General features: G+C 46.5%; 1 protein-coding gene across 1 annotated transcript in view; it reads right to left on the bottom strand.

Annotated features, from left to right (window-relative positions):
• The window catches only part of LOC143923750 (prolyl endopeptidase FAP-like), a 166,299-nt gene extending 159,906 nt beyond the window's left edge, over window positions 1–6,393 (bottom strand). The window contains exons 1-2 of the mRNA XM_077447579.1: window positions 6,287–6,393; window positions 1,449–1,527 (exon numbers count right to left, since the gene is read on the bottom strand). Coding sequence (XP_077303705.1) covers window positions 1,449–1,527; window positions 6,287–6,292 — 85 coding nt within the window. The 5' untranslated portion in view covers window positions 6,293–6,393. The remainder of the gene's footprint in view (window positions 1–1,448; window positions 1,528–6,286) is intronic.
• Window positions 6,394–26,541: the final 20,148 nt, after the last annotated feature.

Here is a 26,541-nt window from a genome sequence, read left to right as displayed (position 1 = left end):
GTCATGTAAGGCAAAAACAACCAGAATAACAGACTATTTTGGTTCCAGTGAGGAACTCATAATACCATTTTAACAAATTTATTAAGAAAAATACAGTATCTTCATATACACATTTAAAAAGAAACATGAAGAGGCCTACCAAGAATGGGAATTGTGGTTAAACTGGTATAAAGGGAAAAAAGTTTAATTGCGAACTCACAACATAGATGTTTAACTAGTTAGTATGCATCGCTGGGAACCCAGAGGTGGGGAGACGTCACGGCAGGACTCAAGGGGGGGGCGGGGTCTCCTCAGCTGGGGTGCAGTTAGTTCCCAGTTGGGGCGCCCGGGTTGGGGAGGCTCGTGATCCCTACCCGAAGGTATCATTCCCACGTCCTGGTGGCAACCCAGTTGTTACAGTATATATGCATTCAGACCATTATTGTTTTGCATATCATGCAGTTGACGAGCATATATCAGTGTAATGGCAGGATCTTGGATACCAATAGAGGAATAATGTCACATGAATGTCTAGTATCACAATAACCTGAATGTATGATGTCATACAATTATGTTGAATACTACGTTTTGGCTGAATCTTTGCTGTTAATTTCTCGACTGCTATTCTTGTGGAAAATCTCAATAAAAATCTATTGTTATAAAAAAATAAAATAAAAGAAACATGAAAAAATGTTCTCATCAGATTATAACAATTCCAGTTGCAATAAATATCAAAGACAAAGTGGTTGTCCTTGACCACTTTGTCTTTGACATATATTGTAACTGGAATTGTTATAATCTGATGAGAAAATTCTTTTAAATGTGTATATGAAGATATTTTTCTTAATAAATTTGTTAAAGTGGTATTATGAGTTCCTCACTGGTACCGAAATAGTCTGTTATTCTGGTTGTTTTTGTTGTAAGTGATATCTGGGATGAGGTACCCCCATAGGCATCTTTTTTATATACTAGTGATGTAGGGGTCGACTGAAAACAGCACCCAGCCTCAGTATATCTCTCAGGAGCCCTCAGTCCTGATGCAAGCAGTGGGCTGACTCTTGAGAAAAGTTGGCCAATGGGTGGATGTTAGTCTGGAGGAGCGAGCGTTCCTAGTTGGATGGCATTTCCATAAAATGTAGCCTTATGCCAAAACCTGTTCATGTGTAAACCTCAAGTGCTGGCGATTACGTGCATATAGCCTCACACTGCATTTACTGTAATGCATCTCAATGTGCAAAAACATGCTGCAGCTGTGGCTCACAGGTGTCACAAGACAAGTATTATTTTTCGCTGTAGGTCCGTATGCCTAATGTACAGGAGCCCTTATACAGCCCTATAGAATTTTAAAACAATGGTTTTAAATTTACTGTAAACAATAAGAAATAATTTATCGCCAATGAAAGACGCAACAAATTTCTGGACAATTTGCTACCCCAGCACATTGTAGCATTCTTTGCAAGTCCACTTACCTGATTTGAGGAGCACTACCATGACCACCAGTATGATGAGAAGGACCACTGCAGCTCCAGAAATTATGATTTTTAATGTCTGGATGAGAGAAAGAAAATCATGTTAGAGACACTAGTCAGTAATGTTCAGTACCATTGACTATAGGTAGTGATATCTATCTATCTATATACACATACACACACACACACACACTATTCAGTGTCATGTTTACACTTCAAGAGAGTACAAGCGGCAGTTTTAATGCATATTAAGTTGGCATGACCCACTGTTGTCATTATCAGGAAGCTTGCCCTGAAAAATGCCATGCTGCCATTCCTGGAGTGGAAGTATACAGGGAGTGATTGAAAAGAAGCTGCAGGATATCAGCAGCACAAAGTATTCATATGAAACAAGGATGAACAAATTGAAAACAAGTAAGTGGTAAGGACGCAGGAAGGGTGGGCTTCAGTTCCTAAAGCCTGTATTTAGACAATAGATTGCCTTGGGTTTTAGAACTCCTGCATGCTCTGGAAACCATTGAACCATATGTGTATTTATTTCCAACTGGGTGCTCCTTAGCTATGTAGCGGATGACATTTTGGACAAAGTGTCATTCATGTGTAAATAATTTTTTTTGCCTCAGAACGGTAATGGGGTTCTGAGGGTTAATTATGTAGGTTAACTTTGACATCAGTTTGGCTGGGCTGTGTTAGAGTTCTGCCTGGTCATGTGTACGGTGAGGTGCACGTGACAGGCCAGAACTAGGCCTGGTTGGACGTTTTGGGTATCAACTTCCTCTGAACCAATCAGTGGGTGTGCCGGGCCCCGCTGAGGAGTCTGGGGAGGGGTACTTAAGATGTTGAGGTCACATGTTATGGGTAGTTCGTTTGTGAGGCCCTAGCGGTCTGTTCCTGTTTCCTGGATCGGGGTAGGCCTGCGAGGGGTCCCGGCCATGGAGCGTTCAATGCTCCGCAACATGCTTCTGACAGACAGAGACAGAGAACGTTCCAGGTACTGAGGAAAAAGGTTTCTGTTCACTTTCAGTTACAACTTGTTCAAGGTCAGAGATTTATCAAGTTCTAAATCAAAGTGCTGACTGCCATAATTTCTGGCTAAAGATTTGTTCAGCCTTGAAGCGCCCAGCTGCGAGTGGCTACTCTCTGGGTGGTACTAGAAACTTTGTTATGTCTGCAGTTCAAGGTGCCCGAGTTCTTCACCCTTGCCCTCTGTTGCCATACGAGACTGTGTTGTTGGATGTTACCCTTGCAAAATAAAACCTTTCAAAAGGACTTTATTGGTGTCAGTGTCCAAAGTTGTTGGGTATCAACCCTGGGAACCCCTAGACGTGGAAGAACAAGCCAAGCGGAGGTAACCGGCAAGACCCAAAAAGTTAAGACCGCCCTGCAAAGGGTTATGGTCGCTACAGCTATATTCTGGGAAGAGATTTGCTTTAAAGCAAAACTAAACTGTATTTGGGCACTAAAAATGTAATTTGTTTTTAATATTCAAAGCAAAATCACCCATCTATCTATGCCTCCAACTTTATTTTGTTGAGAAATCACCCCCCTAGCATTTATAGCCGTGGCAATACTGAATAAGGACAGATGATTCATGTAGCATGTATGTCCTAGAATCCCTATGCCCTTAGCTCAGGCCTGCAGACAGAGGGTGAGAAAGCCCCTCTTCCCCATCTCCAGATGAAAGGAAAAAAAAAGGCCCATGAAGAATCCTGGGATGTATGACATCATTTTGACCTAGGCCAGAAACCAGGAAGCAACTGAAGAAATATAAAAAAGGTCCAGTAGTACACGATACTTTTTTTCACCTCTGGTGGCTGAATGAAATGTTTGTTTTAAAGTGAATTCAGAACAAATTAAGTAAGATGGTAAGTGTAATAATTCAGTTTAAATGACTGCAGACATTGCTGTTATTATTTAAGATCAATAAATGAGTACAGGACAGTACAAATTGGAAGTTATGGCATTTATAACTTAAAGGGCCACAACAGGAAAAAAAAACCTTTACAGTGGGGCCACTCACATTGCAAGGATTAAAGTGGTTCTGCACCATATTAAAAACTACAAATATTGCAGCTGCTGACTTTTAATAAATTGACACTTACCTGTCCCAGGGTCCAGAGATGTCGGCGGCAGATGACAAGCGATCACTCGTCTCTCCGCTGCCCCCGCCGCCATCCTCTGTCAGGGAATCGGGAAGTGAAGCATCTGCAGGGGTCTTGTCCCGGAAGTGGGTGCAGATACCTGGATTATCCAGGTAACTGCACCCCCCTCCCCCCTAAAAGGTGCTAATTGTAGCACCGGAGGGGGGGAGGGATCAGATGAGTGGAACTTCCACTTCAGGGTGGAGGACCGCTTTAAATGCCCAAGTCTAGTGGGTTGCAGAAGAGACTGTATAAGTCACTTTCCCCTTGATCCAGAAAGTTTCTTCAATCTGTGCAACCAGTCCCCAGCACTCTCCTCTATAAGCTGTTCTTGGTCACACTTACCCTCTCTATGTACAATGCAGGATTAATGGTGTAGCGCTGGCTCCTGACGAGCAGGCGCTATGGTTTTTTCAAAGTTAACCACAGTTGGGTTTTGGGGCTAAATTTCAAAATTTCTGGTTTCAATATCAGTCTAGCTGGGTTGCACTGGGTTTTCCTTGACAGCAGGTGTCACTGTCACCGCCGGCAAGGTTGAGAACGCAGTCGAGCTGGGTGTATTGAATGCCACTGTTCTTTCAGAACCAGCCCAATGGTGTTCTCCTGCTGTGCATTCTTGGAGGTGGTATTTATGGTACTGACATCACGTGCTTTGTGGTTCTGTTCTGTTCTGTCCAGAGAATATTTTGTTCTGTTTGGTTCTGGTCCTCCTGACCAGCCCCCATGGCCCTCCTGGCCTGGGGTGTGGAACCATGCAATTCGAGTCTCGGGGCTGGCTAGCCCGAGGCAACGCAACAGCAGCTACAGGCCTGAATGGATTTCAGGGCCTATTGATCCAAAGGTGGTCCAGTGCTGTCTCATCCAAGGGAGAGGCCCAGCAACTGGAGAAGCCCCAGGGGAGGACTCTTCAGGAGAAGGCCGTGCGCAAGACTAGCTTCTCTGAAGGAGCCTGGAGGCTCAGTTGAAGGACACTACATGGATCTACACTCATACGGTATCGCCGGATTGGCTGAGAGATACTGGTACCGTATGATAGCTCTTTACATTTGTCTATGTCCCTCAGTAACACTCAAGTCTGTGGCAGAGACTTTTCTCAAATATCCTACACTCAAGTCTGTGGCAGAGATTTTGTTTAACACCGTACCGGCTGCTAGGCCTAGTGAGAGAAGGTCTATCCGGGGGTTGTAAAATCCAGTGGTGAAATGGTTGCTACTCTCTGGATTTTTCCTATAAGTGACTTTCCATTTTTGCAGTCTAAAGTACCTGAGCTTAACCCTAACCCTCTACCCTTGTCTAAAGACTCTGTTTCTGGTTCAAATAAATAACCCAAAAGAAGATTCAGTGTCAGTTTCCACATTTCTTTGGGCCATCTACCACGGGAACCCCTAGACGGAGAAGAGATCAAGAAGGTAACGGTAAGCCCAATCAAACCAGCAGCTCCTTCGGGGGTCAGTGCTACAATGGTCATTGAATAAAGCTTGAGCCTGCTGGGCTGGGGGGTCAGCTAAGTAATACATCTTTTAGTTCTACCCTAGGCTCAATGAGCATTTAATACTTGCAGTGTTGAGGGCCCATCCACTGCAAAGGTATTTTGTGCTTTTTTTTTTCCATTGCATGTTTTTTCTTTTTTTTCGTGCCAATATTTCAGATATTTCCTGGCCATGCCGCTTGTGTGTGGCAATTGGTGATGAGCCGTGTCCTTCTGACACAGCACATCACTAATCAGGGTAAAGAGCCAGTGACATTGGTTCTTTACCATGTGATCAGTTGTGTCCCCATCACATGGGATCAGTTGTGTCCCATGTAAACAAATGCATTACCTTTCCTCAGCTATGTCACTGTGTGAGGAAAGGAAAGCCGTTGGCTTTCCTGTGGCAGCAGATATTTACAATGATAATCAGGGACCTCATTATCATTGCAGTCCCATCAGTGCCCATTAGTGCAGCATATCAGTACCCATTAGTGCCACCTATCAGTGCCCATCAATGCCGCCTTATCAGTGCATCTTCATCGCTGCCCATCAGTGTCACTTCATCAGTGGCCATTGGTGCCCATCAGCGCCAGCTCATCAGTGCCTACCCCCCCAGACTCATCAGTGCAGACCCATCAGTGCTCATCAATGCAGCCTATCAGTGGCCATCAGTGCAATGTCATCAGTGCATATCAGTGAAGAAGAAAAAGTACTTATTTGCAAACTTTTATAACAGAAACTAAAAAAAGGGGGTTTCTTTTTCAAAATGTGGGTTTTTTTGTTTGTTTAGCAAAATATAAAAAAAAATAAAAAAAAATTGGCAAAAATTTTGAATACAGCATTGCATGACCGCACAATTGTCGTTCAAAGTGTGACACAAAATTGGCCTGGGCAGGAAGGGAGTGAAAGTGCCCGGTAGGCAAGTGGTTAAAGAAAATTTGTTACATTTAGTATTGAATCAAGTAGAATAGCAGAGCTGGAACTCTTGATGTGTTTGGATGCTGCAAATAAATGTTCAAAATGTATTTCCCATTGTTACTGTGAGAATGCAAAATAACTTCGCAAACAGGTGCTGTTCAGTTTACACGTAACTTCTGCATTTTTAAGTTTCCCTTTTCTCTGTCACATGTTCTCCTACTGGTCGTTTGTTTCCGTAATACCACGTAGTAAAAAAGTAATACATAAAGTAAATCTTTTAAAAATATTTTGTTAAAAAGGCCACTCACCTTCATGCTTGCTGGAGCTGTCGAAGAAGGACGAACTGCCAGAACACCGGACCTTTCCTTGTGATTCACTCAGCATTCACCCAGTGCCCTGAAAATTAACTGAAATGTTTTCAGATTAAAAAGCAAAAAGTAAAAAAAAAAAAAAAAGAAAAAGAAATTGAAAACAGACTTCATGGGCGTTCTTTGCTTCGAAAGAACACTGGGCGGATCCAGACTATATCGCAACTTTGTCCAGTTTTAAATGTAACTACATCGCTGACACCAATGTGTATCCTTCCCGTGACTCAACAGTTTGATACACAACGATGCAAATGAGTAAATTATTACCATATGTCTTTAGTAAAACCACCAGGGTTGAAGGTAATAAAATCAGCCGTTTAAGGCTATTTGAAAAATGACTCTCTTTAGAGGAAAATCTCTGATTCATTTCCTAAAGGGACTGAATTGTATAGAACAGCAAAATAAAGGACATGGTGCATCTAAGGCCATAGAACATGAGTACGGAGCTTATAAAATTACATATAAGGGACCAAAAAGAACAATTTCTATACAGTATATAAAATATACAACACGTTTACTTACACTTAACTATTATACTTAAGATGGACCTCTACTTGAGAACCTTAAGTATAGTGAGGTTCCCTTCTTTTGCAGACTTCTCTGTATTCTTTAACCACTTCAGCTCTAGAAGATTTCCCCCCCCCCCCTCCCCTTCATGATCAGGCCATTTTTTTGCTATTCAGCACTGAGCTAATTTAACTGGCGATTGTGCGGTCATGCAACACAAAAATTTTTAGCATTTTTTTTCACACAAATAGAGATTTCGTTTAACTGTATTTGATCACCACTGAGTTTTTATATTTTGCAATATAACTTAAAAAAGATCAAAAATTTGGAAAAAAAAAACAAACTATTTTTGACTTTCAGGTATAAAACCTATCCAATAAAAAAAAATCTCTTCATAAATTTTGGCCAAAATGTATTCCGCTACATTTTTTTTTTTTAATCCCAATAAGTGTATATTGATTGGTTTGTGTGAAAGCTATAGCACTTACAATATATGGTATAAGTATATAATGGAATTTTTATTTTGCTATTTTTTTTTTATACTACTAATGGTAGCGATCAAGGACATGTAATGGGACTGCAATAGTGGTGGGAAATCTGACACTAACTGAAGCTGAAAGCAACTGACCAACTGCCACTGACATCACCAGTGACATTAAAGGAGAATAACAGCCACAGCTCATTTGGCTATACTTCTGTGGATCACAGACGCACAGTTCCTTCTGCACTCCTGTGACCATTTTCAGCCAACAACAGGCTGAAGTCCGCTGGACATCACAGAGCTGGTTGAGGCTTGGGCAAGATCGCGAAAATGAAGTCTTGATCCACCTACATGCCTGGACAGGTATTCGGCTCAGCCTCTCAGCGAGCCACTGAGAACCTGCTTGAAAAGCTCAGAGAACTGAGCCCAATACTGTATCCACCTAGGTAAGTATGAATAATAAATAAAAGAAAAACATACTTCTCTTTTAACCACTTAAAGCGGAGGTCCACCCTAAAGTGGACCTTCCGCTCATCGGAACCCTCCCCCCCTCCGGTGCCACAATCGGCACCTTTCAGGGGGGAGGGGGGTGCAGTTACCTGGATAATCCAGGTAACTGCACCCACTTCCGGGATAGCTCTCTGCGGAAAGGGGCGTAACTTATGCCCCTTTCCGCAAGTGCCTGCCCCTTCCCGCAAGTGCCCCGCTGCCTGCTGGGAAACACACAGATCCCAGAGGCAGCGGGGACCGTCCTCATTGCGCAGCGCGGCTCGCGCATGCGCAGTAGGGAACCGGGAAATGAAGCCGAAAGGCTCCATTTCCTGATTCCCATACCCAAGATGGCGGCGGCGGCAGCACTCGAGTGTCGATCTAGAGATCGGCTTCGGGTGCCGACATCGCGGGCGCGCTGGACAGGTAAGTGTCACTATTTTAAAAGTCAGCAGCTGCAGTATTTGTAGCTGCTGGCTTTTTAAAAAAAAAAAAAAAAACGCGGAGTCCCGGTGGACTCCCGCTTTAAGGACCGTCGCATGTAAAAATACGTCGGCAGAATGGCATGTACGAGCTCAAGCATGTACCCGTACATGCTCGCCTTCCAGTGGGTGGGGGTTCAATCGGACCCCCTCCCGTTGGCTGTGGCGGTCCGTTTCGCTTCAGGAGCAATCCAGGATGATCGGGGGGGAAGATCACCCCCCCGATCCCGCCCAGTCACACTCTCACTGATTGCAGTGATCATTTATTTACTGATCACTGCATTTAGTGTCAGTTGTGACAGTATACAGTGTCAGGGCAGTTAGTGTTAGGTCCAGGGTAGCCCCCTACCCCCCCCAATAAAGGTTTAACCCCCTGATTGCCCCTAGAGTTAACCCTTTCACCCCCTTTTGCCAGTGTCACTAAGCGATCATTTTTCTGATCGCTGCATTAGTGCCACTGGTGCCGCTAGGTAGCTAGTTATTTTTTTAGATTCACCGCCAGGTTTTTGTAGCGTTAGGTACCCCCATATAGTACCCAATAAAGGTTTTAACCCCCTGATTGCCCCTAGAGTTAACCCTTTCACCAGCGATCACCATATAAGTGTCACTGGTGATGTTGGATAGCCAGTTAGTTATTTAGGTTCCCCATCAGGTTTTTTTATATAGCGTCTGCGACCCCATATACTACCTAATAAAGGTTTTAACCCCCTGATTGCCCCCAGGTAACCCTTTCACCCCCTTTTTCCAGTGTCACTAAGCGATCGTTTTTCTGATCGCTGCATTAGCGTCACTGGTGCCGCTAGGTAGCTAGTTATTTTTTAGGTTCACTGCCAGGTTTTTATAGCATTAGTTACCCCCATATACTACCCAATAAAGGTTTTAACCCCCTGATTGCCCCTAGAGTTAACCCTTTCACCAGCGATCACCGCATAAGTGTCACTGGTGACGCTGGTTAGCCAGTTAGTTATTTAGGTTCCCCGTCAGGTTTTTATATAGCGTCAGGGACCCCCATATACTACCTAATAAAGATTTGAACCCCCTGATTGCCCCAAGTTAACCCTTTCACCAGTGATCACAGTATAAGTGTTACGGGTGTCTCTGGTTAGTTAGTTTGCTTTTTATAGCATCAGGGCACCCACCATTTATTACCCAATAAAGGTTTAACCCTCTGATCACCCGGCGGGTGATATCAATTAGGTTTTAGGGTCAGGGTCTGCGTCGCCCCAGGCAGCACTAGGTTAGTGACAGTACCGCTAACACCGATGCGCAAAGCATACACCTCCCGTAGTGGTATAGTATCTGAACAGATCAATATCTGATCAGATCTATACTAGCGTCCCCAGCAGTTTAGGATTCCAAAAAAATGCATCGTTAGCGGGATCAGCCCAGATACCTGCTAGCACCTGCATTTTGCCCCTCTGCCCAGCCCACCCAAGTGCAGTATCGATCGATCACTGTCACTTACAAAACACTAAACACATAACTGCAGCGTTCGCAGAGTCAGGCCTGATCCCTGCGATTGCTAACGGTTTTTTTTTGTAGCGTTTTATATTTAAATCCTGAAGGCGGTGCTTGGTTTTCGGGGGCCCGTACGCGGCTAGTTTCCCAAAAAGTCCCCCACATGTGGTATCCCCGTACTCAGGGGAAGCAACAGAATTTATTTTGGGGTGTAATTTCACTTATGCCCATAGCATGTGTGAGCAATATATCATTTAGTGACAACTTTGTGCAAAAAAAAAAGAAGAAGAAAAAAAAAAAGAGGTTGTAATATTCCCGCAACTTGTGGCAAAATATAAAATATTTCATGGACTCAACATGCCTCTCAGTAAATAGCTTGGGGTGTCTACTTTCCAAAATGGGGTCATGGGGGGGGGGGGGGTGTGCTATTTTGCATTTTATGGCCTTCGAAACTGTGATAGGTAGTGAGGAATGAAATCAAAAATTTGCACCCTTAGAAATCCTGAAGGCAGTGATTGGTTTTCGGGGTGCCGTACGCGGCTAGGCTCCCAAAAAGTCCCACATATGTGGTATCCCCGTACTGAGGAGAAGCAGCAGAATATATTTTGGGGTGCAATTCCACATATAACTATGGCATGTGTGAGCAATATATCATTTAGTGACAACTTTTTGTAAACATTTTTTTTTTTTGTGTCATTATTCAATCACTTGGGACAAAAAAAAAAATATTCAATGGGCTCAAGATGCCCCTCAGCAATTTCCTTGGGGTGTCTACTTTCCAAAATGGGGTCATTTGGGGGGGGGGGGTTGTACTGCCCTGCCATTTTAGCACATCAAGAAATGAGATAGGCAGTCATAAATGAAAAGCTGTGTAAATTCCAGAAAATGTACTCTAGTTTGTAGACGCTATAAATTGTGCGCAAACCAATAAATATGCGCTTATTGACATTTTTTTTTACTAAAGACATGTGGCTGAATACATTTTGGCCTAAATGTATAATTAAAATTTAGTTTATTCGATTTTTCTTATAACAAAAAGTAGAAAATATCTTTTTTTTTTTTTTTCAAAATTTTCTGTCTTTTTCCTTTTATATAGTAAAAAATAAAAATCGCAGAGGCAATCAAATACCATCAAAAGAAAGCTCTATTTGTGGGAAGAAAAGGACGCAAATTTCGTTTGGGTACAGCATTGCATGACCGCGCAATTACCAGTAAAAGCAGTGCAGTGCGAAATTGTAAAAAGACATCTGGTCCTTAGGCTGACAATTGGTCCGGGGCTTAAGTGGTTAATACAGTGATTAGTAATAATTGTATACTAGCACATTATGAAAGATTTACCATGAAATAAAGCCCTCGAGCGGTGTGCTGTCACTGCTGACAGAGCTTCCATCTTCACCTGGTCTTCCTTCTGGGTTTGCTGGCTGTGGCTACTTGCACACAAGCATGAGGGAGTCATGGCTGCGGGACGGAACTCTGAAGGATCGGCATGGGTATGCTGTTCCTTTGGTAGTGCATGCACTGGTGGAGTCACTGTCTGCTGCTTACTAGAAAATCTTCTTAAGCAAGGTTTCTCTACTCAAGTACCCCCAACAGGTCATGTTTTCAGGATTTCCCTCAGATGAAACGGCTGTGGTAATTACTAAGGCAGTGAAACTGATCAAATCACCTGTGTAAAATAATGGAAAGCCTGAAAACATGACCTGTTGGGGTTACTTTAGGACTGGCATTGAGAAACATTGTCCTAAATGGTTCACATTTAGCAGATATTCATTTGACCTACAGGTAAGCTTTGTTATAAGCTTACCTGTAGGTAAAAATAAAGTTTACTACCACTTTAATAAGTGGGTCTACAATAGCTAAGATTTACAATGTCCTTCCAAGCAGTGGTGGAATTATAGGGGTCGCCAAGATCGCCATGGCGACCGGGCCCCCTGTACTCTTCCATAGGAGGGGAGGCTGAGAGGAGCTCCCCGATCATCAGCCAAACTGAAATCAGCACTGTGCGGGAGCTCCTCACATTAGCCTTTAGTGAAAGCACAGTGTGTGCTCTTTGTCTCCCCCTACAGTGCAGTACCCGGCAGGAAGCGCCAAGGTAAATGTCTTCCATTTTTTTTTTTAATAAGACTAGCTACTGTATTTGTGTTTGTATGTGTGTAAGCATGCATGTATGTGTGTGAGCATGCTTGTATGTGCGTGCGTGTGAGCATGCTTGTATGTGCGTGCGAGCATGCTTGTATGTGCGTGTGTGTGTGAGCATGCTTGTGTGTGAGCATGCTTGTGTGTGTGCGAGCATGCTTGTATGTGCGTGTGCGAGCATGCTTGTATGTGCGTGAGCATGTATGTGTGTGAGCATGCATGTATGTATGTGTGTGTGAGCATGCTTGTATGTGTGCGTGTGAGCATGCTTGTATGTGTGCGTGAGCATGCTTGTATGTGCGTGTGTGTGTGAGCATGCATGTATGTATGTATGTATGTATGTATGTGTGTGTGTGTGTGAGCATGCATGTGTGTGAGAACATGCTTGTATGTGTATGTATGCATGTGTATGTGCATGTATGTGAGTGTGCATGTATGCATATGTATGTATGTGAATGCGTTTATCAGTGGCGGTGCATCCAAAAGGGTGCGCAGGTTCCACCCCCTCTATGACCAATGGATAGATTCATGCATAGCATGAATCTATCCTTGGCCATCGCTGCCACCCCCATATTTAGGTGTCTGGTCCATTTTGGGGTGCCGGGTGCCTGAATTACAGCGGCGGCGGGTGTTTTGCAGCACCTGATTAGAGCCATGGGCTCAAATAGGCTTCAAAATAGGTGAACTGCGAATGCCATGCTTGACGCTCACAGTCTACCCAGGTGTGTTAGAAAAGTGAATTAATATTCACTTTCCTAACACTGAACCTCCTCTCCACCAATCAGGTGTACGGGTCTGTTACCCATCACCTGATTGGCTGAAACGATAGACACAGCTATTGGACGCCCATCAGGAGGAGAGGACGGGATATGAGGATGGCAGGAGATGCATGGAGGACCCCGCTCATGGCCGTTACCTGCTGCCCCACCAAGACAGGGTAAGTGGCAGGCAGACAGCGAGCGGGCGGTGGGGATTCACAGTGGCAGCATTTGATGGGCACACCAACAGCATTTGATGTGCACATTAGCGGCATTTGATGGGCACAGCGGTGGCATTTGATGGGCACAGCGGTGGCATTTGATGGGTACAGCAGTGACATTTGATGGGCACAGCGGCAGAGTTTGATGGGCACAGTAGTGACATTTGATGGTACAGTGGTGGCGTTTGATGGGCACAGTGGCTGTTTTTTTAAATCGGTTCCTTTATATGCGGCCACCCACTTGGGACTGGGCCCTGGTGTTCCACCATCGGGCTCGGAGAAAAGAGCCCTGTCCGGAGGTCTGGGGGGGCCCGCCATGGTTTGCTGCATTGGGGCCCTGAAGGTTCTAGTTGCGCCACTGCTTCCAAGTCACGTCTTTCCAGCTTCTGATCTTTGAATCCTTTAATCCTCCAAATGCATTTTAGCCTTCATGAATAAACAATAGAATAGGAAGTCATAGTGCAGTAGATTGTATTGCAATAGTAAAAATAAAATCACTACCAAGTGTGCACTCACTCACATTCAAAATGCAAATGCCAGCATTCAATATGGTTACTAGTGATGGCCGAACGGTTCGCCCGGCGGTCGTTTCGCGGCGAATTTCCGACTTTCGCCGTCCGCGGGTTCGAACGCCTTTTTCCGTCGTTCGCCCCGGCGGACTTACGTGTTTAATGTATACAAGAACTTTAACCTTTCGTGACACGTTTATCATGTGTTACAGGACAACCAATTGAGACATGACAGCTCATGGACACTTGGACATTCCCCCTAACCTATAAATACACCCGATCCGGTGGCCATTTTACATTCTTTCTTCTGTCACTGTAGGGAAAGGATCCTGTGTGGAGTAGGGACAGAGAAAACGCTAGCTATTTGGTACACAAAAGTTCTTTTCAGGACTGGTATAGGTGTTAGGTCAGCAGCCTGAGTTTCTTTTGTCAGTTTAGATAAAGGGACAGAGCGCTGTATGCTGCTATTTTAGGGACAGCTCAGCCAGATTAGTCTTTCTTCATCATCATCATCATCATCATCATTAGCTGTTACTATCAGGTCCACAAAAGAGCTGTTCCAGCTAATCGTTCCAGCCTACTCTTTTTTGCCAATTTGTATAGGGACAGGCAGGAAGCAGTGTGTCAGGCAGTGAGGATAATTTTAAAGACTTGCTGTTACTATTAGTTCCACAAAGGTTCTTTTCAGGACTGGTATCAGTGGTACGGTAATAGGCTTGTACACGTATAATATTCTTTCTTCCAAATATAGAAAGAATATTATACTTGACTGCTGCCCTTCTGCTGCAGTCTGCTAATCATTCACAACTCACTTGTTCCACAAAGCTCTTTATCAGGACTGGTAACTTGGTCTGTCTAGGGTGCTACGGTACATAGGCTTGGGTGCGGTACAGTCTGCTGTTCTGTAAGGACCGCTATCGGTCCACAATACATAGGGTTGCCGTGCACTACTGCTGACCGCTGCCCTATACTGCAGCAGTCCTTCATTGGTATAGGGACTGACGTACAGTCTGCTAATCACTAACACACAACCTGCTTGGTCCACAAAAGTTCTTATAAGGACTGGTAACTTGGTATAGGGTGCTACGGTACATAGGCCTGAGTGCGTTACAGTCTGCTGTTCTGTAAGGACCGCTATCGGTCCACAATACATAGGGTTGCCGTGCACTACTGCTGACCGCTGCCCTATACTGCAGCAGTCCTTCAGCGGTATAGGGACTGACGCACAGTCTGCTAAACACTAACACACAACCTGCTTGGTCCACAAAAGTTTTTATAAGGACTGGTAACTTGGTATAGGGTGCTACGGTACATAGGCCTGAGTGCAGTACAGTCTGCTGTTCTGTAAGGACCGCTATCGGTCCACAATACATAGGGTTGCCGTGCACTACTGCTGACCGCTGCCCTATACTGCAGCAGTCCTTCATTGGTATAGGGACTGACGTACAGTCTGCTAATCACTAACACACAACCTGCTTGGTCCACAAAAGTTCTTATAAGGACTGGTAACTTGGTATAGGGTGCTACGGTACATAGGCCTGAGTGCGTTACAGTCTGCTGTTCTGTAAGGACCGCTATCGGTCCACAATACATAGGGTTGACGTGCACCACTGCTGACCGCTGCCCTATACTGCAGCAGTCCTTCAGCGGTATAGGGACTGACGTACAGTCTGCTAAACACTAATACACAACCTGCTTGGTCCACAAAAGTTCTTATAAGGACTGGTAACTTGGTATAGGGTGCTACGGTACATAGGCTTGAGTGCGGTACAGTCTGCTGTTCTGTAAGGACCGCTATCGGTCCACAATAGATAGGGTTGACGTGCACCACTGCTGACCGCTGCCCTATACTGCAGCAGTCCTTCAGCGGTATAGGGACTGACGCACAGTCTGCTAAACACTAACACACAACCTGCTTGGTCCACAAAAGTTTTTATAAGGACTGGTAACTTGGTATAGGGTGCTACGGTACATAGGCCTGAGTGCGTTACAGTCTGCTGTTCTGTAAGGACCGCTATCGGTCCACAATACATAGGGTTGCCGTGCACTACTGCTGACCGCTGCCCTATACTGCAGCAGTCCTTCATTGGTATAGGGACTGACGTACAGTCTGCTAATCACTAACACACAACCTGCTTGGTCCACAAAAGTTCTTATAAGGACTGGTAACTTGGTATAGGGTGCTACGGTACATAGGCCTGAGTGCGTTACAGTCTGCTGTTCTGTAAGGACCGCTATCGGTCCACAATACATAGGGTTGACGTGCACCACTGCTGACCGCTGCCCTATACTGCAGCAGTCCTTCAGCGGTATAGGGACTGACGTACAGTCTGCTAAACACTAATACACAACCTGCTTGGTCCACAAAAGTTCTTATAAGGACTGGTAACTTGGTATAGGGTGCTACGGTACATAGGCTTGAGTGCGGTACAGTCTGCTGTTCTGTAAGGACCGCTATCGGTCCACAATACATAGGGTTGCCGTGCACTACTGCTGACCGCTGCCCTATACTGCAGCAGTCCTTCATTGGTATAGGGACTGACGTACAGTCTGCTAATCACTAACACACAACCTGCTTGTTCCACAAAAGTTCTTATAAGGACTGGTAACTTGGTATAGGGTGCTACGGTACATAGGCTTGAGTGCGGTACAGTCTGCTGTTCTGTAAGGACCGCTATCGGTCCACAATAGATAGGGTTGACGTGCACCACTGCTGACCGCTGCCCTATACTGCAGCAGTCCTTCAGCGGTATAGGGACTGACGTACAGTCTGCTAAACACTAATACACAACCTGCTTGGTCCACAAAAGTTCTTATAAGGACTGGTAACTTGGTATAGGGTGCTACGGTACATAGGCTTGAGTGCGGTACAGTCTGCTGTTCTGTAAGGACCGCTATCGGTCCACAATAGATAGGGTTGACGTGCACCACTGCTGACCGCTGCCCTATACTGCAGCAGTCCTTCAGCGGTATAGGGACTGACGTACAGTCTGCTAAACACTAATACACAACCTGCTTGGTCCACAAAAGTTCTTATAAGGACTGGTAACTTGGTATAGGGTGCTACGGTACATAGGCTTGAGTGCGGTACAGTCTGCTGTTCTGTAAGGACCGCTATCGGTCCACAATACATAGGGTTGCCGTGCACTACTGCTGACCGCTGCCCTATACTGCAGCAGTCCTTCATTGGTATAGGGACTGACGTACAGTCTGCTAATCACTAACACACAACCTGCTTGTTCCACAAAAGTTCTTATAAGGACTGGTAACTTGGTATAGGGTGCTACGGTACATAGGCTTGAGTGCGGTACAGTCTGCTGTTCTGTAAGGACCGCTATCGGTCCACAATAGATAGGGTTGACGTGCACCACTGCTGACCGCTGCCCTATACTGCAGCAGTCCTTCAGCGGTATAGGGACTGACGTACAGTCTGCTAAACACTAATACACAACCTGCTTGGTCCACAAAAGTTCTTATAAGGACTGGTAACTTGGTATAGGGTGCTACGGTACATAGGCTTGAGTGCGGTACAGTCTGCTGTTCTGTAAGGACCGCTATCGGTCCACAATAGATAGGGTTGACGTGCACCACTGCTGACCGCTGCCCTATACTGCAGCAGTCCTTCAGCGGTATAGGGACTGACGTACAGTCTGCTAAACACTAATACACAACCTGCTTGGTCCACAAAAGTTCTTATAAGGACTGGTAACTTGGTATAGGGTGCTACGGTACATAGGCTTGAGTGCGGTACAGTCTGCTGTTCTGTAAGGACCGCTATAGGTCCACAATAGATAGGGTTGACGTGCACCACTGCTGACCGCTCACCTATACTGCAGCAGTCCTTCAGCGGTATAGGGACTAAGAGTTTTGTCACAGGGTCATTTAAAAAATGACATGCAGAGGAAGAGGCAGGCCCTTCCGCAGGGGTGGTAGGGGTAGGGCAGGAGCAACAGGCTTGAGCCAAAGTGGGAAGTTGCAGAAGGTGCGTTCAATTACTTTAAAGGATGCACCAGACTTGGTTGAGTGGCTCGCTCAGCCTTACTCTTCTGCACCCTCCTCATCCTCTCGATCTGCACCCTCTTCTTCACTCTCTGCTATGTGCACCCCCAAAGACACTACCACCAACAACACGACCACCACCACCACCACCACATACCTTCCGCTTGAGTCACTGGAATTATTTTCCGATCCATATCAAGAGGACATTTCTGATGCGCAGCCACTCTTGGTATTGGATCAGGAAGAGGAGGTAGCAACAAGCGCTACTCAGCAGTCTGACGCCAGTACCCAGATCAGCCCAAGGAGGAGGTTGGTCCCCGGTGTTGCTGCCTACTCTACTTATAGCGGTGGGGAAGGTGACGTTGATGATGACGTGTCTAGTGATGTCACGTGGGTGCCCACAAGAGAGGAAGAGGAGGGGAGTTCAGAGGGAGATATGGACCAGCAGATAGGGAGGAGAAGCAGCAATGACTTACATTGCACAGCAGGGACAAAGCAGACTGCAAATGTATCAGGAGCGAGTCATCGACCATGTACGGTCACATCTGGCGCTCCCAGGACACCGGCACATGGCTCCGCAGTGTGGGCTTTTTTTAACGTGTCCGCTGCTGACAATAGCGTTGCCATCTGCAATCTTTGCAGTCAACGCGTTAGTCGCGGTAAGCCCAATACTCACCTAGGGACGACCGCCTTAAGAAGGCACATGAGCAGCCATCACCGAGCCCAGTGGGAGCAACGGAACACACAAAGCCACACTGCAGGCTCTCACCGTCCAGCCTCGTCTTCTACTTCTCCTTCTCCTCTCTCCTCACAATTGTCCTCCACTCCACCTTCCATCACGCCAAGCTCACATTTTTCTGCAAAAAGGCAGGCTTCCGTGGGCCTAATGTTTGAGCGTAAAAAAATGATGACGCCGGATAACCCTCTTGCCCAACGGTTGGCGGCTGGCTTGTCAGAACTCATAGCCCGCCAACTACTGCCATATAAACTGGTGGACTCGGAGGCCTTTCGCAAATTTGTGGCCATTGGAACACCACAATGGAAGGTCCCAGGAAGGAAGTATTTCTCAGAGAAGGGCATCCCAGAGCTATATGGCCATGTTCAGCGGCAAGTGAATGTATCTCTGGCACACAGTGTCGGTGCCAAGATACATCTGACCACAGACACGTGGTCTAGCAAACACGGGCAGGGAAGGTATATCAGTTTTACTGCCCACTGGGTGAACCTTCTGACGGCCGTCAAGCATGTAACCCGTGGCACCCGTGTAGATTTGGTTTTACCGCCACGGATTGCATGCAGGCCTGACTCTTCTTCTCCTCCTCCTACTCCATCCTCCTCCCTCTCCTCCTCAGCTGCCTCCTCCTTTTCCGCTGCTAGCGTCTCTTCCACTGCACCGCCCAAGCTCCCCAGAACCTATTCCACATGCCAGGTGAGACGTTGCCATGCCGTGCTGCGTCTGTTGTGCCTGGAAGCAAAGAGCCACACTGGCCCGGCACTCCTTTCAGCTTTGCGTTCACAGGCAGATGAGTGGCTAACACCGCTCAATTTGACAGTTGGTAAAGTGGTGTGTGACAACGGTGCCAATCTGCTTAGCGCATTGAAACAGGGCAAAATCACGCACGTGCCGTGCATGGCACACGTCTTAAACTTGGTCGTGCAGCGATTCCTTGTCAAATACCCTGGGGTCCAGGACATCTTGCGGCAGGCAAGGAAAATCTCGGCCCATTTCAGAAGATCTTACACGGCCATGGCTCGCCTTGCTGACATTCAGCGGCGACACCATCTGCCGGTCAGACGTCTTATTTGCGATTGCCCGACGCGATGGAACTCAACCTTCTATATGCTTGATAGGCTGCTCCAGCAGAAACGTGCAGTTAACGTCTACCTGTATGAACTCTGCGAAAGAAACGGTTCTGGGGAGCTGGGTTTTTTTTCACCGCGCCAGTGGCTGCTCATGCGCGACACATGCAGACTTCTGCGGCCATTTGAGGAGATCACCAAACTGGTCAGTCGCAGCCATGGCGCCATCAGTGACATGGTACCTTATGCCTTCTTTCTGGAGCGTGCATTGCGTCGTGTCATTGATCAGGCTGTGGAGGAGCAGGAGCGGGAAGATGAGGAAGTCGCAATGCTGGATGAATTCCCAGGGGGGGCTACTCTATCTGAGACAAGTCAACAACAGGAGTCTGATGAGGAGTCAGAGGAGGATGGTGCCGGGGCGGATGAGCAGGAGCAAGAAGAGCATGCTTTAAACCTTTCTGGGATCCCTGTTGTGCGAGGATGGGGAGAGGAGAATGAAGAGGACGACATTATCCTGGATGATGAGCAGGAGCCAGGCCACCACACCGCTTCCACTTTAGTGCAAATGGGGGCCTTCATGCTCCAGTGTTTTAATAGGGACCCCCGTATAAAAAGCATGAGGGTCAAGGACCAGTACTGGGTGGCAACGTACTTAGACCCCCGGTACAAACACAAAATGGCGGAAATGTTACCGCCGTCGCAGAGGGCTGTCAGAATGCAGCACTTCCAGGCCTTGCTTCGAGAAATGCTGCATTCTGCTTTTGCGTGCGCTGGCAGAGGAGCAATTCCCACTCCCAGAGAAGGATTTGCGGGTACCAATCCAACAGCGCCTGCAAGAAGAGGCCGGTTTGAAGATGTGTTGGTGACTTCGGATATGAGGTCATTCTTTCAGCCGACCCATCGACAGGTGTCATCCGGATCCAGCATCAGGGAACGCCTAGACCGTCAGGTGTCCGACTACATTGGGTTAACGGCCGATGTGGACGCTCTGAGGAGTGATGAACCCCTAGACTACTGGGTGGGCAGGCTTGACCTCTGGCCAGAGCTTGCCCAATTTGCAATCGAACTGTTGGCTTGCCCCTCATCCAGTGTCCTGTCCGAAAGGACGTTCAGCGCAGCAGGGGGGATTGTGACCGATAAGCGTACTCGCCTAGCTCACCACAGTGTTAACTACCTCACATTTCTAAAAATGAATGAGGCATGGATCTCGGAGGAATTCAACACATGTGATCAGTAGACCATGTATATGTCTATAAACAATTTTTGGAATCAAGCACACAGACCTTCTTAATTCATTTGGCTCACTTCCCTGACCCAAAAAAGCACACCGTACTATATGCCCCTACCCTCCTCTTTGAAGAGGTTGAGCGGTGTCATATTTCTACTGGGGCTGCTTATTATGAGGGGTTCCCACCATCCCTGTGCTGTGCTGACTTCCTCCTGGGTGTTCTTATTATGAGGGGCTCCCACCATCCCTGTGCTGTGCTGACTTCCTCCTGGGGGTTCTTATTATGAGGGGATCACACCATCCCTGTGCTGTGCTGACTTCCTCCTGGGGCTGCTTACGGTGCTGCTGTCAGCGCTGTATGTCACGGAGCTGCTGTCAGCGCTGTATGTCACGGAGCTGCTGTCAGCGCTGTATGTCACGGAGCTGCTGTCAGCGCTGTATGTCACGGAGCTGCTGTCAGCGCTGTATGTCACGGAGCTGCTGTCAGCGCTGTATGTCACGGAGCTGCTGTCAGCGCTGTATGTCACGGAGCTGCTGTCAGCGCTGTATGTCACGGAGCTGCTGTCAGCGCTGTATGTCACGGAGCTGCTGTCAGCGCTGTATGTCACGGAGCTGCTGTCAGCGCTGTATGTCACGGAGCTGCTGTCAGCGCTGTATGTCACGGAGCTGCTGTCAGCGCTGTATGTCACGGTGCTGCTGTCAGCGCTGTATGTCACGGAGCTGCTGTCAGCGCTGTATGTCACGGAGCTGCTGTCAGTGCTGTATGTCACGGAGCTGCTGTCAGCGCTGTATGTCACGGAGCTGCTGTCAGCGCTGTATGTCACGGAGCTGCTGTCAGCGCTGTATGTCACGGTGCTGCTGTCAGCGCTGTATGTCACGGAGCTGCTGTCAGCGCTGTATGTCACGGAGCTGCTGTCAGCGCTGTATGTCACGGAGCTGCTGTCAGCGCTGTATGTCACGGAGCTGCTGTCAGCGCTGTATGTCACGGAGCTGCTGTCAGCGCTGTATGTCACGGTGCTGCTGTCAGCGCTGTATGTCACGGAGCTGCTGTCAGCGCTGTATGTCACGGAGCTGCTGTCAGTGCTGTATGTCACGGAGCTGCTGTCAGCGCTGTATGTCACGGAGCTGCTGTCAGCGCTGTATGTCACGGAGCTGCTGTCAGCGCTGTATGTCACGGTGCTGCTGTCAGCGCTGTATGTCACGGAGCTGCTGTCAGCGCTGTATGTCACGGAGCTGCTGTCAGCGCTGTATGTCACGGAGCTGCTGTCAGCGCTGTATGTCACGGAGCTGCTGTCAGCGCTGTATGTCACGGAGCTGCTGTCAGCGCTGTATGTCACGGTGCTGATGTCAGTGCTCTGTATTACGGTGCTGCTGTCAGTGCTCTGTATCTCCTGCACCCTCTTGTTTGCCTACCCTGGTCCCTGACCTTCCCTCTCCTCCATTGCCTTCATTAGCTCCATAGTCCTGAATTGTCAGAACAATTTCCCAAATAAAAAAAAAATGCTTGTAGTTATCGATCCCAAATTCACCTCATACATGTATTATGCTATTGTCCAGGTGGTGGGACTACGTGCTACCCCCTAATAATTACCCCGTGGCCGCAAATTCGACCTAAAGGTTTGCGAAATTCGCCTCCCATTGAAGTCAATGGAGCCCGCGGCGAACGGTCGTTTTCGCGAACGTTTGTGTCCGTTCGCGTTTCGCGTTCGCGAAACGTCCCGTCGGAAGTTCGTCCATCACTAATGGTTACTCTACCACATGGATCCAAGGTGGCCACCAGTGATCAAACTTCCTGTTCACTAACTGTGTGTTCAACAGACCAGAAGTTATGTACAATGAGGCCGCGTACACACGGGCGGACTGTTCGTCCAACTTTGTCCGCTGAACAGTGTTTCAGCGGACAGTCCGCTCGTGTGTGGGCTTCAGCGGACAGTTTCAGCGGACAGTCTGACGAATAAAGTTTTTCGGAATTTCCGTAAGACAGTCCGCTGAAACTTGGTTTCAGCGGACTGTTCGCTCGTGTGTAGGCTTGTTCGGCAAACTAAGTCTCGCGCATGCTCAGAAAGAATTTACACGGCGAAGGTTGCATTGCAGTGTATCGGACGCCGAATTTCTCGTCCCGTCGTACGTGCCGTTCACGTCATCGCGCAAGTTTTCAGCGGACTGTTCGTTCGTCGTGTGTGGTCAAGTCCGTTCATGCTAATTTTGAACGGACTGTTTGTCAAACTGTTTGACGAACCTAGTTGGGCGGACAGTCCGCCCGTGTGTACGCGGCCTGAGAGAAAAAAGTATTTGATCCCCTGCTGATTTTATATGTTTGCCCATTGACCTAGAAATAATTAGACTATAATTTTAACAGTAGCTTTTTTTTAACAGTGAGAGACAGAATAACATCAAAAAATCCAGAAAAACGCATTTCAAAGAAGTTATATATTGATTTGCATTTTAATGAGTGAAATAAGTATTTGACCCCTTCGCAAAAGATGACTTAGTACTTGGAAAAACCCTTGTTGGCAATCACAGAGGTCAGACATTTCTTGTAGTTGGCCACCAGGTTTGTACACATCTCAGGAGGTATTTTGTCCCACTCTTCTTTGCAGATCCTCTCCAAGTCATTAAGGTTTTGGAGGCTGACATTTGGTAACTTGAACCTTCAGCTCCCTCCACATATTTTCTATGGGATTAAGGCCTGGAGATTGGCTAGGCCACTCCAGGACCATAATGTGCTTCTCTTAAGCCACTTCTTTGTTGCCTTGGCCATGTGTTGTAGGCCATTGCCATACTGGAATACCCATCCACGACCCATTTTCACTGTCCTGACTGAGGGAACGAGGTTCTCACCTAAGATTTAAAAGGTACTTGGCCCCGTCCATCATCCCTTTGATGCAGTGGAGTTATCCTGTCCCCTTGGTAGAAACCCCCCCCGCCCCAAAGCATAAGGTTTCCACCTCCATGTTTGATGGTGGGGATGGCGTTCTCGGTGAGTTGAGATGCCAAAGAGCTTGATTTTGGTCTCATCTGACCACAACACTTTCACCCAGTGCTCCTCTGAATCATTCAGATGTTCATTAGCAAACTTCAGACGGGTCTGTACGTGTGCTTTCTTGAGCAGGGGGACGCTGCAGGATTTTAGTACTTAACGGCGTAGTGTGTTATCAATGGTTTTTTGGTGGCTATGGTCCCAGCTGCCTTGAGATTATTGACAAGATTCTCCTGTGTAGTTCTGGGCTGATTCCTCACCGTTCTCATGATCATTGAAACTGCACGAGATGAGATCTTACATGGAGCCCCAGACCGAGGGAGATTGATAGTTGTTTTGTGCTTCTTCCATTTGCGAATAATAGCACCAACTGTTGTCACCCTCTCACCAAGCTGCTTGGCGATGGTCTTGTAGCCCATTCCAGCCTTGTGTAGGTCTACAATCTTGTCCCTGACATCCTTGCACAGCTCTTTGGTCTGGGCCATGGTGGAGAGATTGGAATCTGATTTATTGATTGCTTCTGTGGACAGGTGTCTTTTATACAGGTAACAAGCTGAGATTAGGAGCACTCTCTTAAAGGGAGCGCTCCTAATCTCAGTTTATTATCTGTATAGAAGACACCTGGGAGCCAGAAATCTTGCAGATTGATAGGGGATCAAATACTTATTTCACTCATTAAAATGCAAATAAAATTATAGTCTGGGAAAGCTTCCAAGGAGTAGGAACACAATAGTAGTTGTATAAGTGCAGGATCGTTGTAATTTTTTTTTTACTTCCTGAACCTGACAGGGGTAGGGGACTATCAGTAGGTGGGTTGTACCCTATAAAGAGAAACTGTCACTTTTGCACTGTCTCTTTCAGGTTTTGTTAAAGTATAACTAAAGGCAAAACCTTTTTAGATTTTTGGATAGAGTGGAGAGGGATTAGAACATCTGTCTGATTTTTATTGCTGTTTGTGCCTCAGTTAGTGCTCTTTCAGATGGGCAGGCAGAGGGCGGTAAGAATGGGTGGCTGAGCCACAGTTTTGCCATCCCTTGGCCACCTGCCTGAACTGTGAAATAACAGCCAGACAGGGCTGTTCACATGACGTGGCCCTGTTTTTTGGCTTCATGGCTGAAGTGTTTTTAACTGGGATTGCAAAGTTTGACAGGCAGCCCCACTTTAACCACTTCAGCCCCGGAAGGATTTACCCACTTCCTGACCAGGCCATTTTTTGCGATACGGCACAGCGTTGATTTAACTGACAACTGTGCGGTCATGCAACGTTGTACCTAAATAAAATTGACGTCCCTTTTTCCCCACAAATAGAGCTTTCTTTTGGTGGTATTTGATCCCCTCTGCAGTTTTTATTTTTTACACTATAAACAAAAAAAGACCAACAATTTTGAAAAACAATATTTTTTACTTTTTGCTATAATAAATATCCCCCAAAAATATATAAGAAAACAAATTTCTTACTCAGTTTAGGCTGATATGTGTTCTACATATTTTTGTTTAAAAAAAAAATCGCAATAAGCGTATATTGATTGGTTTGGGGATACATTTATAGCATTTTTATTACAATTTTTTTTTTTTTTTTTACTACTAATGGCGGCGATCTTCAATTTTTATCAGGACATTGTGGCGGACAGATCGGACACTTTTGACAGTATTTTGGGACCATATACAGCGATCGGAGCTAAAAATAGCCACTGATTACTGTATAAATGTCACTGGCAGGGAAGGGGTTAAGACTAGGGGCGATCAAAGGGTTAAGTGTGTTTATAACTGTGGGGGGATAGAACTAACTGGGTGAGGAGACTGATTGCTGCTCCTAAGTACTAGGAACAGACAATCTGTCTCTACTCTCCTGACAGAACAGAGATCTGTCTGTTTACATTGACAGATCTCCATTCTGTCCTTCTCAGGAGCACTCACGTGCATTGGCTGCTACATGACACAGCAAGCGCACGCCCCCTATACTTCTTAAAGCACCTGCCATACAGCTACGGTGATTCGCACAGGAGTGCCATACTGCTGCTGTCAAATGATAGCGGGCGGTCGGCAAGTGGTTAATGGGGCCATACTGCAATTGTGTGATATGCATTTTATAACTACACCTCACCTCCTGTTAAATGCCCTCTGAAAAGTGATTCAAATGTGGTTTGGTCTTTAAAAGGCACCGCACTCTGAAGCAAGTGTGAAAGATAGCTTAGGTGTCTTGGATGGGGATAATCACTTTGGTAAAGATGACAGTCTTACCTAGACTGTTATACTATTTTAGAACTTTGCCTATCCAGGTCCCCGTTGCTGCAATGTGAAAATTCCAATCACACATTTTTCAGTTCATTTGAGGTTCCAAAGGTAGCAGAATAGCACAGCCTACAATGTACGCTCCAAGGAATTGGGAGTTTTGGGGGTGCCAGCTTTTAGGAGATATTATGTGGCGGCACAGATAGCACAACTGTTCCATCATTCTTTTATTTTTCCAGTAACGGTGGTCAATATTAACAAAGGTGCAAGTATTGCTCTCCTGAATAAACCAGCCGAAAATGTCCCCAGACACACACAGACCTTAAAGTGGTTGTAAACACTTTACAACCACTTTAAACTACAGGCAAGCCTATAATTAGGTTTACTTGTAGCTGCACTGGATATCTCCTAAACCTGCACGGTTTAGGAGATATCCCTGTATTTGCATGTGCCACCGTCATGCGGCACATGCGCACTTAAGCAAACTGAAGCACTGAAGCAACGGTACGTCCGTGCCATTGCTTCAGTTGTACTATGCCATTCCCGGCGGCTCCCGCGCATGCGCGGGAGTGATGTCATTGTGGCTCCGGCCAATCACAGCACTGGAGCCGTCATACCCGGAAGTAATCTCCGGGATAGATGTCGCCGGCCGGAGGGGGAGACGAGGACGGCTGCGGGGGCTTCCTTCTTGGGTAAGTAATTCATAATGAGCTAGTATGCTATGCATAATAATAATAATCTTCTCTTCTTCCTTTTTCTCACTCCCTTTTTTTTCCTTCCCTGTCTTCTTTTCTTTCTTTTTGCTATGCCGGTCCTGTGACTGATACCTGTTCCCCCCTACCCCTCTCCACACCTCTGATCTATAAATGATCAGCAGTGAGAAGTGGCATTTCCCATTACTGTCCTCATTGTGTT

Source organism: Lithobates pipiens, unplaced genomic scaffold (assembly GCF_037356315.1).
Source record: "Lithobates pipiens isolate NorthernLeopardFrog02 unplaced genomic scaffold, aLitPip1_a1.2 Scaffold_22, whole genome shotgun sequence".
NCBI lineage: Eukaryota > Metazoa > Chordata > Amphibia > Anura > Ranidae > Lithobates > Lithobates pipiens.
This window is presented reverse-complemented; position numbering and strand designations above follow the sequence as displayed.